The sequence below is a fragment of the Ambystoma mexicanum genome, chromosome 3q (assembly GCF_040938575.1).
Source record: "Ambystoma mexicanum isolate Mex_15411 chromosome 3q, UKY_AmexF1_1, whole genome shotgun sequence".
In the NCBI taxonomy this organism is placed as follows: domain Eukaryota; kingdom Metazoa; phylum Chordata; class Amphibia; order Caudata; family Ambystomatidae; genus Ambystoma; species Ambystoma mexicanum.
Genome location: NC_090926.1, coordinates 467,596,002 through 467,620,591, shown reverse-complemented (window position 1 = coordinate 467,620,591; position 24,590 = coordinate 467,596,002). Strand labels below are relative to the sequence as shown.

Here is a 24,590-nt window from a genome sequence, read left to right as displayed (position 1 = left end):
CCTTCACCCACCCCCAAATCCATAACCAGACTGTCACACCACCCCCTTTCACTTATCTTACTGTCCACAATTGAAAGTTGCTCTCTGTGATACACATGAACGCGCAGGGCCTGCCAAGCACCCCTGGCTGTGCTGTGCTGTGAATACGTGTGCACAGGGAAGGCGGAAGAAGGAAGTTGGGCTGCGTCAGGTAAGTTTTGTTTTTATGTTTGTGTTGAGGGGGGGTTGTGGTGTGGAAGGAAGGGGGCAGGGAGCAGGTAATGAGACTGTGCTTGCATGTCTGTGAGTGTGTATATGGGGAGGGTGAATACTATGGGCAGGGAACGGAGGCAGTGGCAGAGGTAAGGGAGACTGCACGGGGGAAATTCCCTGAATTCTAAGGAAACAAACAGCGTGGGAGAGGGTGGGAGTGTGGGGTGGTGTGGGATCACCTTCTTGGTGGGGGGGGAGTAGAATGTGATAATTCTGCATTTTAAAGACCACACACAATAGGCTGAAATAAATCAGTTTGTTTTGTATTTTGTCTTCAAAATGCAGAATTATCACATAGAACCTCATCCTTTTCCTTCATGCCAGTTCTTTTGCTTTGTCCTGGTCCTTATCCTTCATCCTTTGTACTAGTCCTTCATCCTAGTGTAGCCCTGGTGTTTCTGGCCCTGGCAATGTGGGTATTTCACACACTTTAACCCCCAGGGCCAGGGATGGACCACTTACCAGCTACAAGCAGAGGTGCTCTAAGCAACCTGAAAAATAAGTCTGTATTTCCCTTTCTGCAACAGGAGAAGGGGTACCCCTTGAGTTCCTACCTTTCATTGAGGTCAATGTGGGCCACAGACACCAAGTTGGATTTTTTTACAATCCCAACGCTGACTCCCCCTCCCCCTTTTCTTTTTATAAAACAAAACAATATTCATTGAACCTTATTAACTTTCAACAACATTTTCAACAACGTAACAGTCCAATTCCTTTCCCTTTCATACCCTTTCTACCTATCTGGCACCACCCACTATGGAGGAGGGGCCAGAATATGGACCCGGCTGGAGTTGTCCCTTCCCTTAGACAGGCCACCACTTCCACTTACTCCTTTGCACCACAGTATTACACCTTCTCTAACTTCACCTAAACCCCAAGCAATATAAATAAATGAATAAGTATTTCAAGAGGTTCGTACCTCTCCCCTAGAGGGAGCCACCCCCTTTCGGACTAGGGAAGTGAGCCTGCTTCACCTAACACCCCCTAGGGGACAGGGTAAGTGGGATCCCACTGGGGATGATCCCCTCAAGGGACAAGAAATCCCCAAAAAGGGAGAATAGTCATCCTCTCTTCCCCAAACTCTAATACCTTTGTTGGCTGTGTGGGAGTTAAGACATATAGCTTAAAACGTCCTGTTACAACGGCTGGTTTGGTTTCTGACACCCCCAATCTCTGCAGTCTTCCCTGGAGAAGATGGAACAGGGGAAGGCCCAGTCCCACTGCGAATGCACCACATAAAGAGCCAATCAGAAACAGCAGAAAAGAGGGAAGCCACAGAGCTCGATGGAGCGAAGACTCTCCTTGTGGGAGGTGTGACAAGGCCACCTGAGGGTACACCAGGTGTGGTGTCCAGGAGGGCAGACAGCAAAAAGGTTGCAGCACCGAAATGCGAGGACCCAGAAGGCCCCAGCCTTGGCAACCAAAGAGGAGTGTGAGAATGGGGTGCAGGAAAGGCACTGCGAGAGCTCTGCTAGAAGCCGGCGGGAAGCGAGGGTAAAATTGAACCCGGCGCAGAACCCAGTAGATATGTCGTATAGGAGGTAAGCACCCCACAGAAGCCCCAAGGTGAGGTGAACCCAGAGTGATGCAAAGGCCGGGTGGGACCCAAGAAGCCCCAAGGCAGGGTGAGCCAACAGAAGCCCCAAGGCCGGGTGAAGCCAGAGAAACCCCAAGGCGGCGTGAGAATCGAGAAGCCCCAATGTTGGGGGAGCCCAAAGAGACCTCAAGGCAGAGTGGGACCCGAGAAACCCCAAAGCGGGGCGAGCCAGCAGAGACCCGAAGACATGGTGAGCCAAGGGAAACCGCAAGGCGAGGTGAAAAGCATGAAGCACCAAGATGGTGAGAATCACAAGAAGCCTCAAACAGTTGTTTATAGGCGCATTATAAATGCCATATCATATCAAGGTGGGGTGAGAATAGAGAAAACCCAAGGTGTGGACTGCCAGGAGAAACCCCAGAGTGGGGAAAACCGTGGAAAGACCCAGGGCCTCATTACGAATCAGGCGTTAAGGGGTTAACGGCGCCGTAAAATGCACCGACCCTTAACGCCTGATTACAAGGTCCCTTAGCGCCATGGTGATTTTAACGCCTGCTTTTTGCAGGCGTTAAAATCCATGGCGCTAAGGGACCATGGTGCTAATTACGCCACCGTAATTTACGGTGGGTAATTAGCGCCTTCCCCACTCCCATTATGCCCTATGGGGCAAAAATGGGAATGGGGAAGGGTAAAATGGGAAATGGGGATTTACCGCCCCACTCACCTTGGAATGGGGCGGTAAATCCGCCATCCACCATGGTGTAAACGTAGTTTACACCATGATGGTAAGGGTACGACCCAGGAGGTAACTTACCGCCTGGGTCGTAATGAGGCACCCAGAGTGGGGAATGAGAGAAAGACAAACCCCAGAGTAAGGATATTATACAGAGGATCCCTTGTGGGAAAAGAAAAGGGGAAACAACCCTGGAGTTAGGGAACAAGAGGCTGAGCCAAACTATGCTGATAGAAAGGAGAGAAACTCGAAGAACACTCAGTGCATGTTTGGACTGTGCATCTAGGCAAGGTGTATATAGTCAAGAGACACCAGTGTGGAGGTAAGAAACCAGCTACCATCTGTGAAGAATCTTGCGGATCCCTCACTGAAACCCCGCCTGAAGCCTCCTCCCACAAGGCCAGGGGAAGGCAGACGCTTCCTAATCCCAACCCTGGGAGTGGTGTACTGCAGGAGGATCACCTGGGAGGAGACAGGGCCCAGGGTGGTGAGGGAATTCCGTAGAATGAGACACTGGGGGTCATTACGAGTTAGGAGGTAGCCATACCGCTATTAGCAGCATGGCTACCCCCTTACCAGATACCGGGCCTGGGTTCCTTGAATGAGGAATTACTGGGCGATTCTGACCTTGGAGGGCCTGTTAATTCCTCATTCAAGGAACACATCCCCGTTCCCATTCGAGCCAAGAACCAACTACATTTTTTTAGAAGTTGTTAACAGTTAAAAGGCCTAAGAAGCAAGTACACTATTGTTAACTGAAGCTGAGAGACTGGCACAAGAGCCTCTTGGTAATCACTTGGGCTGATATCTGGTGGAAAGGTGGGTGCAAAGCTGGGGAAGGGGAAACAAATGAGCTTGAAGTAGAAAACAACCTGCGGTGCAACAGACTGCTGAAGCTAGAAGAGAAGGAGTCCTGTGAGCAGAAGCATGTTGTTCTTCTGGTAATTGAACCGACTGAAGATGCAAATAGGCTGCCCCTTTTGAGAAAGCTATTAAAAGGAATAGTGCTTTGCCTACCTGAAGAGGTTGAGTGCCTGGCTAAAATCTACCTAATAATTCACAAATACTGAAGCAGTAGTAGTTACACTTGAACTGTGGTGGTGTATAAAATTTGGCAGCAGATGTTACATTAAAGTGGTTGAAGCAGTAACGTACTATGGGACAAAGATGACTGTCCACATAGTACCAACAGTAGAAGTGTGGTTGTTGGAAACAAAAGCAGCAGCATAGAGAAAACATCCTGACAAATATACCAAATGTAAAGCTGTAATACAAGTCATAAAGAAGTGTATATTATGGAAATGTGAGGAATATTACACTTTCTTTTGTAACTGTGGCAATTTATCTAGAAGCAGAGACAAGTAATCATCATAACCAGGATTACCATTGGTGCTATTTTTTCTTCCTGGAAGTTGGAAGGGGATCTTTTCTTCCAAGGATAAAGAGTGGCTACCAGTGGATTTTTGTTTGATGAACTTTATTTTGACTTTGAAATTTCAAGAACTGGTTTGAAACTTTTCTTTTCTTTGGTTGAACATGCTGAAGTGACTTTAAAGCCTGGGCAAGGGAGTTTTCCCAGGACAGGAGACGGCCATAAAGATATTGGGCCTCATTACACGGTATGCGGTAACCATGGCGCTATTAGCGCCATGGTTGCCGCCGGTATTTTACCGTGTCCGCCTTGGTGGATGGCAGAATTACCGCCCTACTCCAAGGTGAGCAGGGGCGGTAATTGCCCATTCACCAAGGCACTTCCCCATTCCCATTTTTGCCCCATAGGGCTCAATGGGAATGGGGAAGGAGCTAATTACGGTACCGCAAATTGCAGTACCGTAATTAGCACCAATGTCCCTTTGCGGCCCCGTTCCTTAACGGCTGGTAAAACCAGCCGTTGACGTCGGGTCCCGCAAAGGGACCTCGTAGTAAGGTGGTAAGGGTTTACTGGTACCGGTGCCCTTACCGGTACCGGTAAACCCTTACCGCATTCCCTGTAATGAGGCCCATTGTGTTCATATTGTTTATTATATTGTGCTGATATGTAATTTTCTTTGTATATTGGTTGTTTAGAGTGAGGTCCAGTGTACCTATGCTATAGAGTGTTCCCTTAGTTTTTATGCTAGGTAGGGAATTCCTCTGTAGAGTAGGGCAAGCAAGGTATTATTTTATTATACTTTCTTTAATAAAATTGCCTCTTTTGAGAAATCTACAAGCACTTGTCTGTCTCACAGTACTGACCCCTCACACATTCCCTTTATTCGTCAAATGGCCCAAAGTATGTTTTCGTTGACTTGTGTATTTTCTTTGTAGTGGTAGGGAAAGAATCCAGGTTAGACTAGATTTCTGGACAGAGGACTTCATTTACGTACGATGTCCTGACAAGCAACCTTTTACGCATTTCTTTTTAGAGTAGGGTGTAGAACCGTAGGAGTAGGGCAGTTTAGGCCTTCTATTTTAGTAAAAAGAATCAAGAAGTATTGAGACAACAAGCCTCTTTCTCTGTCTCTTGAGTCTGACCAACCACGATATATAAATAATAAACATATACACAAAGAAATACATAACCATACACATTTTAAAATATATACAGTCATAAATAATAATTCACATCATTTACAGGGGCATGGCCACTGCAGTACCTCTCTCGACTGGTGGAATGGGGGCAGGGCCTGCGCCACCTTGCTGTTTCCCAGGGGCTAGCCGCCCCCTGACACTGTTCTTTCCTAGGGGCTTCCAGTCCACAGTGTGGGGGTGCTGCAATCACCGCCTTGCAGCCCATGCTCCATTTAGCCTCTAATGGGCCCACCATGATACTGCCACTGGCCCGGCAGAGCAATGTCCATTCTTGCAGCGGCCCCATGCACCGTGGAGCCGCTACACTCACAACCGTGAACTATGCATCTGGTTCCACCTTTGGCAGTCTCCCGTTACCTTGGGGACACAGCTTTCACTGCCACGCTCCCGGTGCCCGAATGGAACTCCCTCAATGTTCAGAGGGTGGGGGAGCATCCTCCATTTGCTGCACCTGTGCAGCTCTCGTAGGCGGGATTGCCCATTTTTCACTGGCGTGGTTGCCTGAGATCTTCACCCAGGCCTTAAGGATGCAGCAGCCCAGGACTTATTTTCTATACTGCCCTGCCTACCTTACACTGGCCGGATACAGCGTTTTTCTCCAGGGCCCACCCCGCCTGGCCCCACAGCGGGCCGAAAAGGGCTGAGGCTGTGTGGCTCTGTCCAGGTCTGCCCCTCACACGTGGTCTGGTGCTGGATGGCCCTGATCTTCTCCTGAGCCATCCCACATGCAGCCCGGGGCTATTTTATCCTAGCCCCCGGGTGGGGCAACTTGTCGCCAGGCCCTGTGTGTGCCAGGGCAGCTACGGCCCACAGTTTAGCTGAGTCACTCCTGGCATATGCGACCTAGCAAATAAAGTTCATTTAGCCCTGGGAGGCCACTTAAGGCCACAGTTCCCCAGAAAGCCCAGTCTCCAGACACCTGACCCTCTTCTCGCAAACCAAAAATCCTTAATGCCAATGGCTTCTTTATCTTTCCTCAGCTTTCTCTCCCTTCCCTGGCCCATTCCTTGGGCAGGGGAGGACAGCCCCTTGCCCTTCTTATTCATGCCCATTCCATCATGCCATATGGTGGGCAGCATGGTTTAGTGCCCGATAAACCAGGTAAGTGCACCCAGTAAAACACATAAACAATAAATAAAATACTGCCTCACCCTGGCATTGCCTTTTCTTTTTTCAGCCACTTAGAGGAGAGAATGATGTGGAATTCCTGCTTGTTTAGCCGTAGCCTTCCACCATGGTTATGCAGTGGTCTCCTCCTTGTCTGGGGGGAGGTACTTCCTTCCAGGAGTGGCATGTCAGTGGTGGAAGAGTCTTTTCTTGTGGTGACTTTTTCACTGGATTAAAAGATATTTTAATTGGTGTAGGAATTCCACCTCACGGGAGCTCAGACGATGCAAAACTCAATGGTAACCAGGTACGATGGGCATGGGGAAATTGGGAAATGTGACCATGTGACAGTGAAAAGAGGGGTGCTCTTGGGGTCAAGCAAACTGAATGTCAGGCAACATATCAAAATACCTGCTTGTGATGGGTTCCTGCAACTACTAAACTGTTAGTGGGCGTGTTGTTCCAGAGTGTAGCAGTGTAACAGGAGAATGCTTGCTTTCTAGTCTTATACCTGGCCATGGTTGCAGCTCGAGTACTTGCAAGGTGGGCATTGCTGCTTTTCAGATGCTAGACTGCCAGGTCTTGAAGGATGGCTCTGGCTTGCAAGGTGGGCATTGCTGCTTTTCAGATGATAGACTGCCAGGTCTTGAAGGATGGCTCTGGCTTGCAAGGTGGGAATGAAGGTAGAGAGCCTTCTGGGACTCTCCTTATAGGTTGCAAGAACCTTTCCGCTGCCATTCAAACTATTGTATACACAGCAAGATGTGATCCAGTGACAAAGTTGTTGGCTGAGGTACCACATCATTTTAGTTTCAAGTTGGATTTCCACACTGCATGTAGTGGGAGATACTTGGCTAATAACTTTATCACCCTGTGCCTTTATCCCCTTCTTTACAAAGAGCTGCACGGAGGCACAGGCTAGCCCTACGGCCAATTGATATGTAAGAGCTATATTTTTATATTAGTATTCTATGTAATGTGTATTGAGGTTTTGAGTTCCAATTTTAATATATTAGCATCTATGGCAAGGTCCAATGCGTGAGGTTAGAAGATGATGCTGGAGAGTCCAATTGTGCTACGTGCCACCACACACTACAGGATGTAGGTCCTGGAGAAGGAATAGGGAAAGTCTTGCAGGTCCCCCAGCTTGTCTCTTACCTAGCATGTTTGGTCCAAAACCCTCCCAGTGAGGAACAGGAATCATCTTGCCTGTTGCCAGAAACACCAACACCTGCATTGCTCCATAGCTTGATTAATAGGGGAGATCAGTGTACTCAAACATCAAGAGATGGCTGGTGACAGCAGAAGGTGAGGGAAAGGCATCTGCCGTGGGTTATGGAATGGATTAATGTGAGCTAAACATTAAATCACTTATCTCTGATGTTAGAACGCAATGAGGAGGACTGTGTCCCTGAGACTGGCAAAGGCCTCATTAGCTCCCTGTGGTGCATGAAGAAGGGCACGTTTTTGTCCTGCTTGAACCTCATTGCAAAGAAATACTTCAGCATTTTGTATTATACTCATAACCACTTCTAGAAAATGTGTTTTTACAGAGCAGAATTCCCTTTGGGAAATAAGCACATTTATGCGGACATCACCTCAAAACATATCCCTTATCACCCAAACCACACACGTAGTAAAATCGACAGCATATGTAATGATCATCAAATTGATGCCATTGGCATACCGAGAGCAGACACAGACGCATCTGCACTCATACACCATTATATTCAAGAGCCGCTCACCTGCCATTGTTGCAGCCGACGCCCCACACCCGGATGTTGACAATTGGTTGGCTGTGTATCAGACTGTGGTCAAAGGGGTCCACCAGGCTCATTGTGTCCTTCTTCAAGATCATCACCATATTCTGGCCCTGAGGAGACAGCAGAACAACAACAACTCACTTTTTCCAGCACAACCAGATTTTCCGATTGAGTTAAGCTCAGCAAGACATGCTATCATACAATAAAAACTTAGGTTACGTTTTTGATGAAAATGGGGGCACCAAAAAAATAATATTGTCCACAGCATTCTCTTCCATATAAGCCTTTTCAGAAAATTCCAATCCATTCCCTCCAAAGGCTACCTCAAATCCATTGATCAGGCTGATTTAGGACTATGATGGAGCCTTCCAGGAACTCTTCAATAGCCTGCAGAATATACAGAACTCATCCCCAGGAATTGTGAAAGAGACCAGCATCTACTGTTCACACCACTGCCATCACAGGATAGTGGCACTAGCTACTGGTCAAAGCTAGTCCAGTTATATGATGTGTTTTTGTAAATATACGGAACTGTACAGTAAGACTGGACTCTCAACTCATCCTCATCTGGGTGGAGGGGTCCACCTGACTTCAATGGGAAAACCTGCCAAAAAGTCTTTATCACATGTTATAGCTAAATGGAATAGTGATTGAGTAGTACTACCCCTCCTGCTAAGTCTAGGTGAATTATAAAGTCTGGTACACATTGCAGTCTGTCATTTTCAATGCAGCGCTAGAGGAGAACAGTAGATGACCCTGTTCATAACTTTAATCCTGTGAAGGGAGAACAGCTGAGATTTGAGCTAGGACACACTTTGCTCTTCATCCTCGTTAAGGAGGAAGTCAATGATCCAACCAAGGAGCCTAAAGGTATAGCAAAAAAAGCACAGCACAGGAAACTGAACCAGACAAAAACCACACTAGACATTGGACTTGCCATTCAGAAGCCGCACCAATGCTACCTCCTTTTACAGCATACTGTACAACACACCACAGCACCCTGCTGCTCTTACTCATGCTTAAATATCTGCATGACACAAATCAGGAGAGCCATTGTTAGATGTCTGTATTGGAATGTCCAACGACAAAATGCTCCTTCAGCTTGGCATTTACCTCTGGGCCAATCACTGGAGACATTGAGCAGCACAAGAAAATGTGAGAGCGGGGTCTTTGAAATGAGGCAGGACGGGGCGAGTTAAACTGTTTCATAGAGTAACATATTGAGTACAGCCATAAATCCATGGCACATTAAACAGGGCCTATTAACCTTTTGCATCTGTGGCAGGTAGAAATCTCTCAGCTGTAAAGGTGTGAACATTTAGCAATGGCCAGGAGGTGGTATCGGGTGCTTTGCAAGAGAATAACTTTTCTTTACCAGTTGGGCACCCTAGTCCAAAGGCTTCTTCTCAGTATATGGGCAGCTTTTGCTGGAGCTAAATCTGCCACTTTAAGGTAAGAAATCAGCAAAATTACTGTGGCTGAATTACCACTCCTTGTGATCCATCATACACCCACAGGACTAAGTGGCAGTAATGGCAAACAAGTTTGACTGTAATTTGGCAGATTTACAGCTGAATTACCACCAAACTCACAATGATGCCCAATATATGACACGGGTGGCAGTTGATGCACATTTTATACATCTTCTTGCTCTTCCCTATTCTCCCTGTGCCTCTTCCCATTTGTTCTCCTTGGCTCTTCTGGCCTCCTTTCAACACAACTCACTCCCGCATTCAGGACACTCAGGTTTGTCTCAGAGCACGTTTTACCCTTTCTTTAAAGATAACCTGTTAGATGCTTATTATTACTTACTGAATTGTCTCATTTGGTCACATCTACATAGTTATTGCATCATTTTAAACCTTTCTGTACAGTGTTCTGAAAAAAGTGCTGCAGAACCCCAATATAATAAATGCAATAAATGATGTGAGTACCTGGGTTTTTAATTACAATAGCGGACAATGCTGTGAGTACCTCTAAACATCATGGCAGTACCTGTCATATGGCGCTTAGACTTGGGTGGATTTAAATTAATTGAATCTGCATTGGTCCTGGCAAAACAGGGTGTAAAGTTTAAGAAAGTGTTGTATGGCTGGCCAACAAAGGCCCTACATGGGCATATGATGCCAGTCCCTGGTATATGTTGGCAGTATCAGACCATATAATGGAAACATGCGGTATATCTGTACCCATACTGAAAGTACATGCATGTGATGTGAACACGGTGGCGGCATGAAATGAGGAGTCTGACCACACAGTGGTATAGTGATTGCTATGAACCTTTATTTCTTTAATGAACAAACCTATCTATCCCTAACTAGAGGTGGTTTCCAAATCTCAACAAACTAAAAGCTCAGACAATCAGGGTGTCCGTGTAGTCCAAATCAAAAGTTCACCATCCTAGTCCAAGCTCCTAATCTATCCCTACCACTTAAAAACAAATCCTAATCTAAGAAAAAGAGTTATTTCGAAAACCCAGGGGAATGGCTCCGATCTCCTGGGAATGTGTCTCCTCGGTGCAGCATTCTCAAGCTCAGGAAATGTTCCAGGGTTCACAAATAAAGGAAAAGTTCCAAAGTTAAAAAAGAAACAAGGTTCCATGATTTCCAGGTGGGACTAGGAGAATGGCTCCCTTCAGTGTGCTCCCCAGTTCTTTGTAAGCCTCTTCCAGGCATTCTTAACTTCAACTTCTTTAACAAATCTAGAAGTCCCCTCCAAGGGTTTCTTCAATCCTTGACTTGACTGATCACCAGTCCTGGGTTTAAAGTAAGTCTCTTTTTGATATGTTTTGACTTTCACCTGCATATCCTATGGCTCCCTCACAGGCTTTCTCCCGTTCCCGTTACCTGCTCTGGATGGGAAGCATTTCACTAGTTCTGCCTGGGGCTGTTCTGTGATGTTTTGTTTCTTCCTTCTTCTTTCATTGGGGTCCGCTTGGCCTCGCAGCCCTCGGCGATATGCACTTTGGTTATTTGGTGCAGATATGACCGGCCAGCCCTTCCAGGTAGCGAATAACTCACACTTCTGGCGGTTTCTCATGGAATCGCTTATGAGGCTCCGTGGTAGGCCAGTGCTAGAGGTTTCTGCATTGTTCCCACACTGTACGGTCCACCCACTACAGGTCATGCCACCACCACCCAGTCTCTTGGTTTCAGTTATTCCAGCTCTCACTCAACTATTAAGATACTCTCTGGTCGTCCCATGCTCAGTCTTTTCCACTTCACTTGACCTTTTATGATGGATTCACCTTCATATTACCGGGTCTCTCTCACTCGGGCTGGTAGGGCACTAGACCGGTTTTGCCTTTCTTCGCTCCCTCATTCGCCCTCTGGTTTCCACCTTATTCTTCTAACACTACTACTGTAGACATCCTGCCAACTTGCAAGATGCTCTGTATGCTTGCTACTGCTGCTATTGCCGACACCCTGCCAACATCCACAACGTGTTTGTGTGTTCCGAGGAACGACATCCTTCATGTCAGTCTCCTTCTGTGGACCCTCTCATCCTCTTGCTCAATTCCAAACAGACCCTAGTCCTTCTTTTGGATTCAGAACAAACCCAAGTCCTTATTTGCTGTTTGGTTTAAATAGCGGGGACTGCCCCAGTCTAACGTCACTTTGGTGGACAACAGCTCGTCAAGCACTCTTCCTACTTAATTGTAACATGCTTGGGAGTTAAAGGGGCTGTGTCCCGAACTCACATCCTTATCCCCAGGAGGGGACTTCCTCCCCATGAGGTCTGCCTGCATTTTACCACCCCTAGGGTAACTATTGGTTATCAGCCTCACCTCTCTAGCCTCATGGGAAGGGGATCCCCACTTGGGAGAAGTGACACCATCTGGAAGATCATCACAGCTGTGATGAATCCAATTGAGTGATTACGGATTCCCCAGCGGTGACCTCCTCCCATGTGGCCAGGGGATGGCAGCCACTACCTGATCCTGACCTTGGGGATGGTAATATGAGGGAGGGTCACATCGGGGGAGGCAACCACTGGGGAGACATTTTGACTTTATTGGACAAGATGCACTATTCCCACCTTTCCCATGAGGAAGACCCTCTAATACCAGAGTTCTTAATAGCCTATTGTCATTCTGGTCGAGCCCCCACCTTTGACCCAAACACCCACAACTCACACATAAAACCTTTTGTTTCTGATGTACCTTTATGTGACATCTCTAAGAAGAAACATCTAAGAGTTAAAAGTCAAATGACATAGATGGACTCCAACTCCAATAACGACCCAGCTACTGGGGTGAGGAGGTGGATGAGGGAGTGTATGCAAAGTGACAAGAGATTGAGGTACAACAAGCAGGCTAGTTGTTTTTCCAAGTCTTCAGTGCATGCAACATTTAAAGATGGCAATCACACTATTGGATCAAGCAGTGTAGGAGAAGATGTTAAACCCCATGCTGAGGCTCACGAACGCGAGGCACACAGACAGATTGGTGAAGGCCACCGGGACAGAAGGAGAAATGCTGTGTGTGAGCAAGAAGGGCCGTGGAGACGCTGGGTGCCGCGCAGGAGCGCCTGGATGTTGGGTCATACGAAGAGATAGTGTTCTCCAGTCCGGGCCAAAAAGGAAAGCGGACATGTGAATGCAGAGCAGCGCAGGATGCTGGAAGAAACTCTGCGCACTCCTAAGTGGATACTGGGTCAAGGAACCACACCGCAGAGGCGCGACCCTCACTTTCAAAGTTCAAGTTAAAGACATTTCCTTGCACCCCATTTGTTGTTTGTATGCATGGTGTGAGGGTCAGTGTAGGACGCTTTGGACACAAGGACAGCTTTTCATTCATTGACATCCTGAAACTTAGATCCTTAGTTTTAATTTTCTAGGTATGGAAGTTTTAGAATAGGGTCAGAGAGGAATTTTCCCAACCCGTTTTTATTTTAAAAAAATGTCTTATCTTGAGAACATGACAACTTTGTGTCTGGCTTTCATTTCTGACCCCTCACACAGCACCAGAGGATATGTGCATGTTATCCAAACATCTGCCATATAAACTGTAAATAGGTTCTTTGTCTGACTATGAGGGAAGATGTGGGCTGAGCAAGGGAGGCAGGACTGCCACAAGTTAAATGATTAGGGACTCAGGGAAGGTATGGAGAGGATCCCCTGGTCACCCTCACTTAGTCCCCGTCATTGGGCAGGGGTCATTCACGTGTGCTCTATGACGGGTACTGGCCTTTAAGAAGAGCTGGCATCCACATCAGAAAGCATATTATTAAAAGTGAAGATGCCTCAGACTCTGTACTGTGGGTAAACCATTGATTTCTAGACATTGTAAGGGTGCAGAAGTAGACGCAGGAAACATAGGTGGCATGCTTGTTGACATAAACATTTATTTAACAGAAAAATAAGTAACATCTCTATCTGTCCCTCTAAGTAAGAGGGGTTTCCCTGCCTCAAATAAAACTAAGAATGATGTCAGGATGTCCGTCAAAATCAAAATAGTCCACTGTCCTCTGTCCCAAACCTATTTCTGTCCCTTACACTTCCAAGGGAAACTAAAGAATGGGTTAGACCCTGATCCCAGAAGGATGGCTCCCTAGTTCTGGATGGTTTTTATTTTAGACAGTTTGCAAATTATGGGGAAATATCCTACTTCCCCTGGCCTTCACTAGGATTTTCTGTAAAGTCCACACAAGGGGGGAGGGAGTCTCCCTTCCCCACACCTTCTCAGACAATACTTTAGAGTTGCACAAAGGTGGGGGAAATATCTCCTTTCCCCAGACTTTTCTTAGGCTTTCCTTCAATAGTCTCAATGATGTGGAGATTTTTATCAAAGGATATATCTTTCCTCCTCTGTTACTCTCTTGACATTTGCCAAAGGATATTTCTCTCTTTCCCTGCTCTTCTCTTGACTTTTACCAAAGGATATTTCTCTTTTCCACTGGTCTGTTCTCGACTTTTGCCAAATGATATCTCTCTCCCTCCCTGGTCTTCTCATCTCATTATGTGAGTCTCAGACCCCCTTCTTGGGTTTATAATGTATCTTAATGAGGCCTGGCTCACTATCCTGCCAGGCACTGTCTTTTGGTATCTTTGGGGTGCTCTCTCACCAAATGTCTCTATTTCGTTTCTCTGCTCTGTCCCACTGGGACGAGGGAGATGGTCCTCCACTTCCTCCCAACCACAGCCTCTAGGGGTTTCCAACACCTTCCCAGTCCCCCTCTGCATACCGGATTCGGTCAAAATGACCGAATCCAAATGACCGAATCCAAATGACCGAAAAAAGATACATACTACTAAATGTCCTACTGACTAAATGTTCGTAGGACATTTTGTAGTATCTATTTGGTGGTGTAGGTCATTTATTTTTTTGAGGTCCGAACAGCTGTTTCCTGACCGGACCCAAAAAAAAAAAAAAGAGGCTGCAGGGGCTGCGGGGATGTCCCCCGCAACACCCCGCTCACTATACTTTGCAGTATAGTGAGCGGGGGGTTGCGGGGGACAACCCCGCAGCTGACCCAACCCAAAGAAAAAAGCTGCAGGGGTGTCCCCCGCAACCGCAACTCCCTGCACACGATACTATACAATATAGTGAGCGGGGGTTGCGGGAGACACCCCTGCAGCTGACCCGAAGAAAATTAAAAACACCCTGCAGTGCCGGGTTCCGATCACGGAAGTGAAAGGGAACTGGTGTCGCAGGAACCAGCAAGACTGAAGGAAAGGTAAGTAGGGAGGTGGGGGAGTGGGCGGGTGGGAGGGGGGTTAGGATTTCTTTAGATTTGGGGTTGTTTTACCTTGAATGACCGAATGGGAAATGCACAAAAATTTTGCATTACGTACATTTCTCATTCGGTGATTTCCGTCGCGGTTATTTCTGCTGTGGTAAAACAACCCCAATTCTGCATACCTTGTAGCTTCGTCTGCGAGCGTTCCGGTTTGAGTTTCTCTGGCTTCCCCTTGGCTCTCACGGTCTGCTCTCAACTTTCGGCAGCTCTGCCACATTTGTTTCTCTTTGCACGTCAGGTCTCGCCTGTACCACTCAGTGGGTTTCCTTCCTGCCTGGACTTCAGATAACCCAGCCTTCAGGTACGTTTAGGCTTCTTTCTGCCTTTTTGGACACTGGTTTCCTTCTCCAGGCATCCAGGTGTGCAGCACATCCTCTCTGCACGGCGTTGCTTCCCAGCTTGACGCTCCTCTGGGGCACGACTAGCCCTTGAGGTCCTTCAACCCTGAAGTCCTGCATCAGTTTTTATGGCTAAGCGGCTCTTGAATCACTGATAGCTGCTGCTCTTCTTTGTGCCAGAACTTGTGGAGCCATCTATTTCCATACGTTCCTCACTCTTCCTCACCACAGTACTGGCTACTATGCATGAAGTAACTAACGGAAGAAAGAGGAGACAAAGAATGGGGGTGCTTGGGCTCTAGCCATGCTGTGTGGTATATGATGTAGGGCAGAATGGTGGTTGACATACCAGGTTCTACCTTGATAGTCTTCCCTTTCCCTTTTTCCACAGAGGAAGGCCCCCTCCCATGGGATCCACCTGCTGAATACCACCCCTAGGGGGACTAAAGGGTAGCAGCTTCACCTCCCTGACCCCATGTGAAGGGTCCCCCTCTGGCAGAAATGTGATAGCATAAAGGAATTTGTCACAATATGTACATATTCAGGACAGAAAATGGCAGGTGCTAGCCATAGATGCCCTGAGAGAGACCAGCGTACAGCGCATTGTTGCAGGTGCGTAGAGATGAGATTCCCCATCCAAGATAGCATGCCATGCTTTTATTAATGTAGTGTTTTAGTCAATGCTACTGTTGTATGTGTTGACTAAAACTGGGTCTCTCGGCAATCACACCTTCTAGAGATGACAACGTTTCTTAGTGGTGGCGAGGTGATGGTAAATTGCCCCTTTCCTAAGGCCCTTAGGAGGTCCTCCATAGGTGTTGAGGAGGGACCAGTGTCACAGAGAATGAGATTCCATTTGGCTACTGGGGATTACACTATTGCTTCTTCATTGTCCAAGGAAGAGGGCCATCTCCACTGTGGAGTGCAAGGCTATTCCCAGAACTTTCCAATCTGCTTCCACTGGCGTGAGCTTGTCTTAGATGATGGGTATTCTCCCCTTTCCTCTTTTATTTGGTACAAGGGAGTTTCTTGGGTTCTGTGTCCAGGACTGTTTTTTTTGGGTGAATTGACCAGTGGTGGATGTTTGAATTGACCCATTCCACGTAGTCCCCTGGTCCTTCTAGTATTGGATTGCGGATTAGGAATTCCAACTCCACACCTATTTCCCAACCTTCTCTGTTCCAAGGCTTGGTACTATCCGTTACTCAAATGTTTCAGCTGTCTAGTCCATGTTTCCTTCTGTGTCTCTGTTCCAAGGCTTGGTAATATCCGTTACTCAAATGTTTCAGCTGTCTAGTCCATGTTTCCTTGGTGTAGGCTGACTTCTGTGTCAGGGTCTGTTGTATCCCACTTCTAACACAATATGTCACAGATAGCACAAGAATCACACCAAATCTCAGAAGCAGTTCAAGCGTTTTTAGTGAAATGTCAATGGGCCCTATAGCTGTCCCTCTCTCTCTGTCTCTCTCTCTCTTTCTCTCTCTCTCCCTCTCTCTCTCTGTCTCGGTCTTTCTCTCTGTCTCTTTCTCTGCTCTGTATGCACCTCCTGCCTAGACCAGGCGTCCTTATTCCCAGGTTGGTATATAGTTATGGTTTTGACCTCAGTTTGATAATCGCTAAATCAACTTAGATATTAGCCTAAAGCCCCTTGGCATTCTCTCACTAAACTCCCTCAGGGACTTCCTAAATGTCCCTACTCTAGCTAGTTGTTAGTGATCTAGAGGGATGAGGGATTCTTACCTTGCAGACTGCTTGCTTCATTTAGTCTTTTCCTCTCCTGCTCACTATCCCCTCTCACTCTATTTGTCTTTCTACTACACTCCTTCTCCCATTTCATCGGCCTCTATTCTCTTCCTCCTCTGTCCCTGCAATGTCCCTCCTACCTTCTAGGCCTAATCTCCACCCTTTGATATTGCAGCTCACTCCTTCTTACTACTACACCCACCTACCCGCTACTCCTCCCTCCGATCTACTCCTCCCTCCACACTACTACTCTCTCCTCCTCCACACTGCTCCTCCCTCAAAACTACTACTAATCCTTCTTTCTCACTACTTCTCCTCCCTTCAAACAACCACTTCTTGCTTCATACTACCATGCCCCCCTCCACACTACTATCACCACTTCACTACAACTCCCTCCTCCACTTTACTACTACCACTTCAGCCACGTCTAGCTCTGATACCGTCTTTCACTCACACACTCACTTAGGATTCATACCCTGTTCTCCTTCTCCTAATCACACTTGCCACACTTTCAGGCACACCCACAATGCAGTACCACTTCCACTCACTAGCTAATACCTCACCTTATCCAGAAATCTTCTCCTGCTGGTCTCTTGGTCTTTCACCTTCTCCTACTCTTCTGACCTCACCCAAATAACACATACTTCTTATGGCCTCTTTTTATCCCCTTCCCCAAACTCTCTGTATTTGTTCTCTATCCCTGGACAATCTGGTTATGTTTTCCCCAGGCAGGATGTTGTGATGAAAGTTACATGTAGCTTCCTTCCTCTGCGTGGGCCCACTGCGGAACAGCAGTGTCTGCTTGGGAAGTTGATTGTCCTTGTTCACGTTAGGGGGCCGGGTTCCTATCATATAGATATTTGCATTGTATGATTATGGAACATTTCTACACAGTATATTTTCCTTCTGTGTTACTGCATGAGCTGCAGCATGTAACACAATACACTACCTACAGGCAATCGTTTTTAACTAACAGATTAGTGCTTTTGCAATATAGTGCAATTATTTCAACCCACTAAGTTTTATAATGCTGTTACGGAAAAGGGAGGCACTGGGTCATGTACAGCTTTTGTAATAGCAGCGTATGATGTTTCACAAGCAGCAATCATTTTCACTTATAGATTAGTTACAGAGGTAGTACCAATCTAATATCTTCATTGTAATTGACAAGGCCAAAGGGTGCTCCATTCCCAAATTTAAAATTAAAATCACATCCAATTTATAGGATGTCTTCTTTCCTGTTGCAGTTATCCTCCTTGCTAAATTGGGAGGCAAGAGCAAGCTTATAATACTGGATAGGTAGTTGAAATAACGGATTGCTTTGAGATTTTATAACACTTCACAATAAATAACCAATGAGTGCCAATAACACATTACCTAATAGACTGAACAGAAAGTGAATCATAATAAAATGTTTCAACCACATGCTTATTGACACAAATGCAGAGACCACCAGAGTTTCTACATATTGTATTACTTATTGCAGTTTTCATCTATGTAGAAAACCCATACTGGGGGTCAATATGGCAGGTCTCTTGTAATAGTACTATACCACGTTTCTGTAAAAAATGTTGAGCTGGCCAGGCAGATCTAGTTTACAATCCATTCCTGCATTATTCCAGAGAACACTAAGACATTCACTGACATATCCCAAGAAAGTTCTTAGTGTTTCATCAATCATACAACCAGACAGTATGGTGTGATGAATCTGATGCTGCCATCACTCATTTCCCGGCAGTGACCACTCCCCATGTGGAATGGGGACGGCAGCCGCTACCTGACCCTGGGGGAAGATGTATGCGGGAGGATCACATGGCCGTCAAGGGAGACAGCCTCTTGGAGAATATCATGGCGCCATCAGACGAGACAGGGTATCCCTTTCTTTTCTTGAGGATACTCCATGCAGGCCTAATTGTTATACCTCCCCTCATCCACCTAGGAGGGGAATTGAAGACCTTTTCACAAGATCTGTATGTAAGCCGTCAAAATATGACTTACCTTTTAAGATTCATGAAAACACCTTCTCAGACTCTACGGGCAAGTCATCCAGAGCTGACTTGCCTTTAAAGATCACTGAGAACACTTAACCAGACTTTACATGCAAATCATCAAGAATGGACTTACTTTCCCATAACTACAAGAATACTGGGATGAGGAAGATGCGCCAAGAAATGCAGAGCAAAGAAGTCCCAGAGCACAAGCTGTGCTCTAGTTGTTGCGAGCGCATACCTATGACTGGCAAATCTAAACAGCAGAAGCAGCAGACTGAAGCGTGCCGCTGGAGGGAGAAAGCTGCTCCTCTCGGTACAGACCAAGAGTCCATAATGGTACAGAGAGTCCTGTGGAGCCAATCGGGCTGAGGGCTAGGAAGAGAATGGCTGACTGCGAGAGAGAGCACGCTCCAGGAACGCCAGAAGCGAATGGAGGGGTCATGGGCTTGTGTAGGTGTTGAGAGGCATTGTTTGCCTTATCGAAGCCTGAAGCAAAGCAGAAGAGCCCAGCAGGAACCACGAGAGATGGAGAAGCAGAGGAATGGAGGCACCAAGATGGAAGGAAACACCAAACAACTGCTGATGGCTTGCCGTGGGAGAAAAAGAGTATGCTAGCATGAGCTGGTGAGTCCACTCAAGGGAAGCAGGGACATCGGGGCATATTGGCAGCCACGCCAAACCCGAATAATTGTTAATGAAGTATATAATGTATGAAGAGGGAGAGCCAAACATGGCCCTAACTAAACCCATCCCACTCTCAGCCCGGCAACAGAGAAACGAGAGGTGTACATCGCTTCTGGGCCCTCCCTCCCCATCATTGATTTATCACAGCTGTGAAAAGCGCTACTCAGACAACTATTCAGACCATACCCAGATGACAGTATTGAAGAGATACAGTTGTCATCGATTGACCAACTCAACTGACTGCAACCTCGAAGAATGCCTATGATGTCATGACCGACATTATGAAATGGATACGTTAGACATGAAGCACATAGGCATCCCTGCACGAAGCTACACAAACACTTTAGTTTATTGCTGATAGACATGATGTAAAAGCTTCTGACTCACATAGTTAGAGGACTGACACACGTATAACTTTTGCTTTGCAGCAACTGCAAGACACCTAAGAATACATATGAATGGCTTGCCTATGCTTAATTGCAACTAACATGGACGTCCATGCAAATAAAGATGGAAGCCATAGGTACATTAGTGTGAATGGGAAAAGCAGGACAAGCTTCAGTATACAGGGAAAGGCTGACAGACTGATCCTGCTCAAGCATGCAGATAAGGCTTCCAACGCAGACACTGTGCGCAGCCTCGCCAAGGACAAGTAGGGAAGGAAAGTTTCAAACACAGTCAAAAATCCTCTTAATTGCAAGCAAAGGAGCTCCATTTCGTGGTCCCTACACATGTGACCTGAATCTACGAGACAGAGCCTATTCATCGAGGCAGACAGAGGAAAGCTGTTCCCAGGGCACTAAAGACAGAAAGATACAACTGTTATACAGGTTCAAAGCCGAATGTTCTGTCTCAGGGCCTAGGAGATCGGAGATGGTAACTTTTTGGGAACAACTACTTTGAATAGTTGCACCTGGCTTGGTAACTGTCCAAAGCCCCAAGGCTGAGAAGACCATTTCTGTCCAATCCCGAATCACCTTCCACGCTACGCGTACACTATGTTGCACCGGCCAAACACCTTTATACTAACCTGGAACTTTGTATTTGTAACACATAGAGGTGATCGCAAGAGGAGCCACCAGATATTGCTTACCCAATGATCATACCAATCCCTTATAGAATACATATATAGTTTGCCTAATTAAACAATCCTTTCTACTGTTAGGTTTTGTGATGTAACCTTGTTTTTGTGATGTCACTAGTCAACAAAATGGAACAACAGGCACCTGGAGAGTGAAATCACTTGAAGAATTTTGCGTTGTTCAAATTGCAATCCCTGTCATTTTAATTGTTAATAAAGACAAGGGTCTTTTTCCTATGGCTGGGTCTCCTGTTCTTGGGGCAGGGGTGTTCCAGGGCCCAATTCCTCTTGCATGTAGACAGGGAAACTGCTAATAGTTCCCCTGTCACCATATTACAACAACATGAAAGAGAAAGAGCAAGTGAATATTTCTTTAAAAGGGAAAACTGAACAAAAGAGACTTTCAAGTTTGCAAGTGTATGAGCTACACATATAAGAAAAGCCCTGGCAGGATAGTATACCGGGCAGATACAATATCAGATAACGTGAACGCAAGAGAAAGGTTTGGAAGTGTGCGCAGAGCCCACATAGGAAAAGTCCCGGCAGGAGAGTACACCAGGCAAATTGAAGGTGCATGAAAATACCTATATAAGAAATCCCTGGCAGTAGAGTATACCAGGCAGTTGCAAGTGTGTGCATGCAAGAAATCCATGGTAGGAAAGTATACCAGACAGTTGAAAGTGTGTTCATATAAGAAATACCTGGTATGGAGGCACATCAGGCAAGTACAAGCTGAACAGTGTATACAAAATACATCACCTAAAGAGGTCTTGAGAAAGATATATAAGGACTAGCACAAGATTGTGCTGTTCAAGAGAAGAGGAGTGAAAGCCTGGCAGGAGAGTACACCAGGTATCCTAACTAGATAAAGACAAAGGGACAAGTTGTTTTGTGCATCAGTTGTGTTGCTGATCAAGAGAAACTCAAGGAACCAATATCTTTGAATATGCAACAGAGTAAGAGAAATCCAGGGGAAGGAAACCACCCTCTGGAACATGGTTCTCTATCCTTCTGGAATTGTTGTGTTGGAGTTATGCATTTTTCCTTTTTGAACATTTACAAACCACTCAAGGCCAATGACATTACTCTTTTCACCTTAGAGTTAACTTTGTTAGAATGTGAGGGCCACAATATTACTCTGGACAAAAGGATGCTTTTGCCTTGGGCATTCTGACATTGACAGACCCTTAGTTTTGGTTAGGTAGGGAAACACATATTAGTAGAGGGGCAGAGAGGTATTTCTCCACCCCTTTTTATTTTATTAAAATACTTTGACCAAAACCATGACTCCAGTGTGTCAGAGTCTCATTCCTGGCTCCTCACAATGGATATATTGAACTTGCAATCCACAGATGTGGGATTGATTTGCTGGACCCCCAATGATGACTGGTGTCCTGAATAGCTCCCATTTGCCAGGATCATCACCCTCTCCTCAATATTTGACTCTCCCTAAGGTTGGCTACTAGGTCGACCATATTGAAATTTATAGAAAAAGCCGAGAGAGAGCTCTAATTAGTGACCCAGGCAAACCTGAATTGTCCAAAGGCTTTGAAACGTGCTCAGCAATGCAGAGACAATTACAGGTGAGTAAAAAACATTCCCTGCTCAAGAGTGTTGTGTCCTTTGCCACTCAACTCACTCACCTAGCCATGAGCATGTACAGGTTTCAATAATACACCAGTCCTAGTATTAATAAAAAACACATATTAATGATAAAGATGATGTTGACTCAACTTGATGAACTTTTAGCTCTGGAACCTGGGTTAATGTCACCACCAAAGGTGTTGCCTGTGAAGGCGAATAAAGAAAAGATCCACTAGGCACATGGTGTTTCCTGGCAACTCTATTGGGCAAGGCCAAGGTCTCTCCTGGAAAGGTACAATTACACTGAATGTGAATTGTAGAGCATATACAGTTCCAGTATCTCCAATTATCTGCATGAAGAAGCAAAGGCTCAGGATCCTTACTTCTAATCTCTTGGGGTTTGGACTAGCATGTTTCAAGATAACAAAGTATCTTACTTTGTGGCATATCTGATATAGCAGTACTTACAAAAGGATGATTCTGAGATTCTTACAACCTCTGGTGCAGTTACTTTGAATGTATATACCATATCACACATAAATCCCACACCAATGGTAATTTATGTCACTGCAGGGAATTTCAACATTAGGTTCATATTTCATCAATTCTTAATTTCATTAATTTTTAAAGTTTAAGTTCAATAAAACAAATTCCTTATACAAAATCAATACCAATTCATTTATCATCAATATACATTTTAAAAACAGCCATGCAATGAATATTTGTGTATAATTCAAATTTGTACAGCTGCAATTTATCATTGGAAATACCTCTTTACAATCTGTGATTTTCTCAAGATTTTATATAAATACTTCAGAGCAGTACGCAACTGTTCTTTACTTACAGCAGTACTGAAGTCTATGGATCAAACCATCTTGAAGTCATTACCACTTCAATTGTAAATTAATCATGGCCTATAGATATATGTCGTGTTAAATTCAACATGTTTCTGTTAATGTACATGATTATTATGGAGCATTCATCAGGAGTAATTCTCACAAGAAAAAACTTTGCAACAAAACAGGTGCCCCCTCATGCAGAGGAAAGTGTGACTGTCCCAAACCCATTTCATGCTCTAATGTTTAAAACATCTTTCCTTTTTTAGTTTATGAATCTTAATGCACTCACATCTTCTGAAAACGCCTGCAGGTGACACATCATTCAAAATATTTTAGAATCTAGATCAATTAGAGTCAACAAACTAAACTATATTTTATGGCGGGGATTAGTAAAGTCTTTAATACCTTTTAGTTAGGGTTCTTTTAAAGATTATCTTCCAATGATTTGGAAGTTGCAAACCACTCCAAACTGCAACAAATACAGATGGAGTAATGTTCATTTTGAGGAATATGTGTATTTTTTTCTCATACCGAGGTGCCACCACAAATACCCACAGTGGTTATTTATTTACCTACATGTTTCAGAATGTCATTCGTCCAGCCTGAAAGGTGTGCAGCCCATATACTCCTCGAGTTAAGACTACACCCTGCCAACACAAAGGGATGACACCTAGTTCTTCAACTGATTCAAATCCAACATCTATTCCAATCAAGATATTATCAACCTAATTATATTGTATTCTGATCAAACTCAATCATTCAGTTGAATAAGTCAGGCAAAATTGTCCTTACATTTCGTCTGTAGACTTAATCGTATGGATGTTTTTAAAATGTATATTGATGATAAATAAATGGATATTTATTTAGTATAAGGAAATTGTTTTGTTGAATTTAGGCTTTTAAAATTAAGGAAATGAAGAATTGATGATCCTGATTGTGAAATTACCTACAGTGACATAAATTACCCTTAGTGCAGTATTTATGTGTGTTGTGATATCTGATATAGCACATTGCCCACAATTCTTATCAGCCCTAAATTCTGCTACTACTGCTGTCATACCCAAAGTACCAGGTATTGTTAGTGTGGTGTGTGCAGTGACCTATGTTGCAGGAAGAGTAATAGAATGCCTGCTCTCCTAATCAGTTCACTGTGTGGCAAGTACAGTAATGCTGCTTGCAGAGAACTGATTATTAACTTAGCTGTGTCTGGAGATTCTTTAAGTAAATCAATCACAACTCTCGCAGTAGTGAGTTGGTTGGTTCAGTCTCTAACTCTCCATACAGAATGCAATCTAAAATAAAGGAAATAGCTTCTGGGGTCCTTTTGTCAGTGCACTGCGCCCTATGAAGTGCAAGGACGAATGCAATTGGTGCATCCCAAACTACCTTTGAAGCCTTACACAATTCCTTTGGGGTTACTTTGGAGGTGACTGGGTTAAGTGACGGTTCAGCTTCTAGCTCCTTCAACATGAAACCCTAGTATGAACCGCAGCTTGTAGTGGTGTGCTCCCTCAATCAGTCAGGTGTCAGGGGTGTGAGGGCTCCGAGCCTAAAAAACAGCCTGAAAACAGTAGGATCCAAGGCTGGGACAGCACAATGGTGTGCATGAGTTTCACTATCAGTAGAA

At 45.3% G+C, this 24,590-nt stretch overlaps 1 protein-coding gene across 2 annotated transcripts in view; it reads right to left on the bottom strand.

Annotated features, from left to right (window-relative positions):
- APBB3 (amyloid beta precursor protein binding family B member 3) overlaps nucleotides 1–24,590 on the bottom strand; it is a 645,194-nt gene that overhangs the window by 309,256 nt on the left and 311,348 nt on the right. For both annotated transcript variants that reach the window (XM_069654242.1, XM_069654241.1), the window contains one exon: nucleotides 7,946–8,073. In XM_069654242.1, the coding sequence (XP_069510343.1) occupies nucleotides 7,946–8,073 (128 nt within the window). The remainder of the gene's footprint in view (nucleotides 1–7,945; nucleotides 8,074–24,590) is intronic.